Here is a 6,993-nt window from a genome sequence, read left to right as displayed (position 1 = left end):
CAAAAACGACTATCTATCGCTGGATTTGAACATGCAACCTTTGGCACCAGAGGCAGATGCTTACACCCATCTGCCATCCCCGTCCACAATGCCCTAGCAAAACCAAAACCTACTTGAAGTTAACAGCGCATACCGGTTTCGATGTCATCTCCTGACATCGTCAGACGTCGAATACTGACTTGTTTCACGGGTGACCTGGCTGGTCTGGCACAGTGTGATTTTCACAGTCACTATCTCTCCCACGCTCTGTGTCTTGACGTTCTGCTATGCAAGAGATCAGGGGGAGAGAAAATTACATCATCATTATTTTAACCTTTATTTAACTTGGCAAGTCAGTTAAGAACAAATTCTTATTTACAATGACTGCCTACTGGGGAACAGTCTTGTTCAGGGACAGAATGACAGATTTTTACCTTGTCAGCTCAGGGATTCGATCCAGCAACCTTTTGGTTACTGGCCCAACACTCTTACCACTAGGCTACCTGCCACCTCATTATCCCCTAACCATATTCTTCAGCACACTGCTTATCATGGCAGGACATGGAACCCAGTCTGCTTGTAATAAGAAAATCATGTGCATGTTAGTGTGTGTTTAACCTTTGTTCGTGTTACTCACTTTACTGGAGCGGCCACTTCCTGATAACTCAGCCTGTGTGTGATGGACCAACTCCAGTGGCTGGGCTTGGGCTCTGTATATCACAAACTGAGAATCCCAAGGAGCCGGAATGGAGACAGAGGTTAACTTGTCACTCCTCTTCTTGATTAATCTGACGATAACTAGCCCTTTCAGGAACACTAGTTAATGCAATGCACTTCAAATATTCAATTAGCCTATTCCTATCTCTCAAAAAAGCACTGTTCCAGAAAGTGGAGACAATTCTGGATTAGTTATCTTTATGAAACAACATTACGATCCGGCTCTAACGATGTGCCAGCATTACGATCCTGCTCTAACGATGCACCAGCATTACGATCCGGCTCTAACGATGTGCCAGCATTACGATCCTGCTCTAACGATGCACCAGCATTACGATCCTGCTCTAACGATGTGGCAGATTCACTGCATCCTGTTGTTTACTGGGCTCTTGTATCCATGGTGATAATAAATGCATTCTGTTTTTGCACACGTTCCTTTAACCTAATCTCATTGGCCCTGTGTCAGTCAGAGTGACAAGCATAACACACTCTGTCCTTTCCACTCTTTTCCCCCCTCTCGCTCTCTCTCTCTCTCGCTCCCTATCTGACTGTTTGCTCCGCTCCGTGCTTCTCTTTTCTGAGTAAATATACAGAGAGTTGGTCTCTTGGTCGATCACTTAGTGAAGGTCACCGTCTGTGTTTCCGCGATAAAGAGCTTATTTTGACAGCTGCCTGAACTCGCCTCCTCCCCTACCCTCGCTGACTCGTCCCCTACCCTCACTGCCTCGTCCCCTACCCTCACTGCCTCGTCCCCTACCCTCACTGCCTCCTCCCCTACCCTCACTGCCTCGTCCCCTACGCTCACTGCCTCCTCCCCTACGCTCACTGCCTCGTCCCCTGCGCTCACTGCCTCGTCCCCTACCCTCACTACTTTCTCCCCTACCCTCACTGCCTCCTCCCCTACCCTCATTGCCTCCTCCCCTACCCTCACTGCCTCCTCCCCTACCCTCACTGCCTCGTCCCCTACTCTCACTGCCTCCTCCCCTACGCTCACTGCCTCCTCCCCTATGCTCACTGCCTCGTCCCCTACGCTCACTGCCTCCTCCCCTACGCTCACTGCCTCCTCCCCTACCCTCACTGCCTCCTCCACTACGCTCACTGCCTCCTCCCCTACCCTCACTGCCTCCTCCCCTACCATCACTGCCTCCTCCACTACGCTCACTGCCTCCTCCACTACGCTCACTGCCTCCTCCACTACGCTCACTGCCTCCTCCCCTACCCTCACTGCCTCCTCCCCTACGCTCACTGCCGCCTCCCCTAACCTCACTGCCTCCTCCACCACGCTCACTGCCTCCTCCACCACGCTCACTGCATCCTCCCCTACCCTCACTGCCTCCTCCCCTACGCTCACTGCCTCATCCCCTACGCTCACTACCTCGTCCCCTACGCTCACTGCCTCCTCCCCTACGCTCACTGCCTCCTCCCCTACCCTCACTGCCTCCTCCACCACGCTCACTGCCTCCTCCCCTACCCTCACTGCCTCCTCCCCTACCCTCACTGCCTCCTCCCCTACGCTCACTGCCTCGTCCCCTATGCTCACTGCCTCGTCCCCTACCCTCACTACCTCCTCCCCTACCCTCACTGCCTCCTCCCTTACCCTCACTGCCTCCTCCCCTACCCTCACTGCCTCCTCCCCTACCCTCACTGCCTCCTTCCCTACCCTCACTGCCTCGTCCCCTACTCTCACTGCCTCCTCCCCTACGCTCACTGCCTCCTCCCCTACGCTCACTGCCTCCTCCCCTACCCTCACTGCCTCCTCCCCTACCCTCACTGCCTCCACCACCACGCTCACTGCCTCCTCCCCTACCCTCACTGCCTCCTCCCCTATCCTCACTTCCTCCTCCCCTACGCTCACTGCCTCCTCCCCTACCCTCACTGCCTCGTCCCCTACGCTCACTGCCTCGTCCCCTACGCTCACTGCCTCGTCCCCTACGCTCACTGCCTCCTCCCCTACCCTCACTGCCTCCTCCACTACGCTCACTGCCTCCTCCCCTACCCTCACTGCCTCCTTCCCTACCCTCACTGCCTCGTCCCCTACTCTCACTGCCTCCTCCCCTACGCTCACTGCCTCCTCCCCTACGCTCACTGCCTCCTCCCTTACCCTCACTGCCTCCTCCCCTACCCTCACTGCCTCCACCACCACGCTCACTGCCTCCTCCCCTACCCTCACTGCCTACTCCCCTACGCTCACTGCCTCGTCCCCTATGCTCACTGCCTCGTCCCCTACCCTCACTACCTCCTCCCCTACCCTCACTGCCTCCTCCCTTACCCTCACTGCCTCCTCCCCTACCCTCACTGCCTCCTCCCCTACCCTCACTGCCTCCTTCCCTACCCTCACTGCCTCGTCCCCTACTCTCACTGCCTCCTCCCCTACGCTCACTGCCTCCTCCCCTACGCTCACTGCCTCCTCCCCTACCCTCACTGCCTCCTCCCCTACCCTCACTGCCTCCACCACCACGCTCACTGCCTCCTCCCCTACCCTCACTGCCTCCTCCCCTATCCTCACTTCCTCCTCCCCTACGCTCACTGCCTCCTCCCCTCCCCTCACTGCCTCGTCCCCTACGCTCACTGCCTCGTCCCCTACGCTCACTGCCTCGTCCCCTACGCTCACTGCCTCCTCCCCTACCCTCACTGCCTCCTCCACTACGCTCACTGCCTCCTCCCCTACGCTCACTGCCTCCTCCCCTACACTCACTGCCTCGTCCCCTACGCTCACTCCCTCCTCCCCTACCCTCACTGCCTCCTCCCCTACGCTCACTGCCTCCTCCACTACCCTCACTGCCTCCAATGCCTCCTCCACTACACTCACTGCCTCCTCCCCTACCCCCACTGCCTCCTCCCCTACCCTCACTGCCTCCTCCTCTACCCTCACTGCCTCCTCCACTACCCTCACTGCCTCCTCCACTACGCTCACTGCCTCCTCCCCTACGCTCACTGCCTCCTCCCCTACCCCCACTGCCTCCTCCCCTACCCTCACTGCCTCCTCCTCTACCCTCACTGCCTCCTCCTCTACCCTCACTGCCTCCTCCTCTACCCTCACTGCCTCCTCCACTACGCTGACTGCCTCCTCCCCTACGCTCACTGCCTCCTCCCCTACGCTCACTGCCTCCTCCCCTACACTCACTGCCTCCTCCCCTACCCCCACTGCCTCCTCCCCTACCCTCACTGCCTCCTCCCCTACCCCCACTGCCTCCTCCTCTACCCTCACTGCCTCCTCCTCTACCCTCTATCCTCTATATTTTGCATCTTTATTTTGTGTATGTAACATCAAAGAGCTAGCTGAAATGCCACATCTCCATCTGTTTTTGGCATGCCAACACATTCTAACCTTTGACCCCCTCATACTGTAGGTGTACCTATCTGTTTTGTATGCTCTTCACTTTCATTTGTTTTCTTCAATTCATTTGTTTTGTGAATCCATATTTGTCATTTGATATCATTTCATTTATATTTCTTTCTGCCTATCACTTTCTGTATGTCATGTTCTGATTTAATTTGTCATTTTTTGCATTTGATCCTTTTGTTTTCAGTTGATTTTGTTGGTGGATTTGACCCCTTCCCCCTCTACCATGTCAATGAGAAACCATCCCATCTCCTCTTAAAGCCCATGTATCTGTAAGTACGTGTGTGTGTTTGGCCTGTGTGTTTTTCTGCGGCTAGTCTTTGATATTAATTAAGATGAAACTTCTCTTCGTTAACACAGTTAATTGGAATAAGGCCTTAATTACTCCGCTTTAATAAGCGTTTCAGCTTTTGCCTAATGAGCAAGTCATTAAAAAGGACAGCAGATAGATGGCGCCATGGTGTGATGTCATAGGGTTCAAGGACATTTTATATGGACCGAGAGAAAAGAGGACAGAACTATGGACTATGTCTCAAATGGAACCCTGTTCCCTAAAATATAGTACACTACTTTTGGACAGTGATAAAGATATGTGGCTCTGGCAAAAAGTTGTGCAATTTATTTTTATTTAACTAGGCAAGTCAGTAAAGAACAAATTCTTATTTACAATGACGGCCTACCCTGGCCAAACCCTAATCCAGACGGCGCTGGGGTAATTGTGTGCCGCCCTATGGGACTCACAGTCGGTTGTGATACAGCCTGGAATCGAACCAGGGTCTGTAGTGATACCTCTAGCACTGAGATGTAGTGGCTTAGACCGCTGCACCACTCGGGAGCCCAGATTTATGGGGAATAGGGTGTCATTTGGGACATGTTGGTAAGTGTTAGTACTTTTTCCTTGCCAACACCTTTATTCTCCTGTCCTCTATCCCTCACTCCCAAAAAGAGCAGCCATCTCCTGCATTATGCTCCCTTTCTAGGGGGTGGGAAATTTGAGAAGTAGGCTGGTGTGTGGAAGTCTAGAGTTTGGGTGTCCTGTCTGATTCAGTTAACCATACACTCAAAGACCTGAACACACCAGCTCATAGTGTTTTCATTAAAGATTAGCCCATATCAAATTAATAAAGCTTTGCATTGCACGGGTTTATGTTATTGGGATTAAGAACATAAGAACTGTGTCATGGCAGGATATTCTATTCTTCTGTGACTCGTATAAACTTTCTTTGTGGTTCTGCTAACTCTGCTGGGGGGGGGGGGGGGGGTGCGTATGGTTGCATGGGTGTGTACGTGCATTTATGCACATAGACACACCACAGATTAGAGGCTCTCTGCCTTTTAACCACCATCCCAACTTTCATTTGAATGATATATTAAATTATGCAGGAAACATCATAACAATATGTGCAGTGGTGGCAGCTAGCCTAACGGTTACGAGCATTGGGCCAGTAACCGAAAGGTCGCTGGTTTGAATCCCTAAGCAGACCAGGTGAAAAATCTGTCTGTGGCCTTGAGCAAGGCATTTAACCCTAATTGTTCCAGGGTCACCATCAATAATGGCTGATCCCTGCTCATGACCTCACTCTCAAAGGGAGTGGGATATGCAAAAAAAGTATTTCTAATTTACACATGTGAAACAGGACCAATACAAGCACCCACCTAATTATTATTATAATTTCGCTACACTCGCATTAGCATCTGCTAACCATGTGTATGTCACCAATAAAATTTGATTTGAAAAAAGTGAATATATTATTAGCCTGCAGGACACCTCTCCTGACAGCTTCATCAGCTCTGTTGCAAATGAGGCAGGAATTACCCTAACCTTTACCCTCCTCCACCACTAGGGGTATATAGCCTTGATCTTAATAAATGTACCAGGTGTGTGTGTTTTTCACTGGTCATCCACTCACTGTCTCCTGTGTTCTATCTTCTCCAGGTCTACGTAAATAGGGCGGCAGCCGACGCCGGGATTTCCCATGGAAACAAAATGGCTGCTCTGACTGACACAACAACAGTCCCAGAATGCACTGCGGCAGGCCAGACATTCCTCTGATTCTCTACTTCTTTATTTCATCTCTTCAGTACTTCAAACATGTAAATTACTGGTGTTCTGCTTATGACTGTACTTCCCAGTTCTGTTCTGTTAGTGGGAGGGATGGCGGGGATAGGATTAGGGTTGGGGGATAGGGAGGAAGGGAGGGAAGGAGGGAGGGAGGGAAGGAGGGAGGGAGGGGGCGGGGTAATTACTGTGTAACATGGGCCTGAACTCTTTTTGTGTACTCATATCAATTATTTATCTAGAACTACAAACGGCATCCAACAACCGAGACTTACAGTACCTGCTGTTAATGGCTGTATTTCTGTCCATCGTTCAGAACTAGTGATCTACAGTATGTCTAGATCATAGCTATATATATATACATATATATATACATATATATATACATATATATATACAGTGGGGAGAACAAGTATTGGATACACTGCCGATTTTGCAGGTTTTCCTACTTACAAAGCATGTAGAGGTCTGTAATTTTTATCATAGGTACACTTCAACTGTGAGAGACGGAATCTAAAACAAAAATCCAGAAAATCCCATTGTATGATTTTTAAGTAATTAATTTGCATTTTATTGCATGACATAAGTATTTGATACATCAGAAAAGCAGAACTTAATATTTGGTACAGAAAACTTTGTTTGCAATTGCAGAGATCATACGTTTCCTGTAGTTCTTGACCAGGTTTGCACACACTGCAGCAGGGATTTTGGCCCACTCCTCCATACAGACCTTCTCCAGATCCTTCAGGTTTCGGGGCTGTCGCTGGGCAATACGGACTTTCAGCTCCCTCCAAAGATTTTCTATTGGGTTCAGGTCTGGAGACTGGCTAGGCCACTCCAGGACCTTGAGATGCTTCTTACGGAGCCACTCCTTAGTTGCCCTGGCTGTGTGTTT

At 51.0% G+C, this 6,993-nt stretch overlaps 1 protein-coding gene and 1 long non-coding RNA gene across 5 annotated transcripts in view; one reads left to right on the top strand and one right to left on the bottom strand.

The window, feature by feature from the left end:
- LOC139542906 (uncharacterized) overlaps positions 1–1,293 on the bottom strand; it is a 13,372-nt gene extending 12,079 nt beyond the window's left edge. Inside the window, exons 1-2 of one of the 2 annotated variants that reach the window (XR_011668567.1) lie at positions 617–1,293; positions 114–261 (exon numbers count right to left, since the gene is read on the bottom strand). This is a non-coding gene — a long non-coding RNA (uncharacterized lncRNA). The remainder of the gene's footprint in view (positions 1–113; positions 262–616) is intronic. The other variant, XR_011668568.1, reaches the window with a different exon arrangement.
- Positions 1–6,048, top strand: part of LOC139542905 (sodium/potassium-transporting ATPase subunit beta-1-interacting protein 4-like) — a 130,892-nt gene extending 124,844 nt beyond the window's left edge. Inside the window, exons 6-7 of one of the 3 annotated variants that reach the window (XM_071348874.1) lie at positions 4,227–4,311; positions 5,976–6,048. In XM_071348874.1, the coding sequence (XP_071204975.1) occupies positions 4,227–4,311; positions 5,976–5,985 (95 nt within the window). In that variant the 3' untranslated portion in view covers positions 5,986–6,048. Of the gene's footprint in view, positions 1–4,226; positions 4,316–5,975 lie in introns of those variants that run through there. The other 2 variants (XM_071348876.1, XM_071348875.1) reach the window with 2 other exon arrangements.
- The last annotated feature ends 945 nt before the right edge of the window (positions 6,049–6,993 follow it).

The sequence above is a fragment of the Salvelinus alpinus genome, chromosome 17 (assembly GCF_045679555.1).
Source record: "Salvelinus alpinus chromosome 17, SLU_Salpinus.1, whole genome shotgun sequence".
Classification (NCBI taxonomy): Eukaryota; Metazoa; Chordata; class Actinopteri; order Salmoniformes; family Salmonidae; genus Salvelinus; species Salvelinus alpinus.
This window is presented reverse-complemented; position numbering and strand designations above follow the sequence as displayed.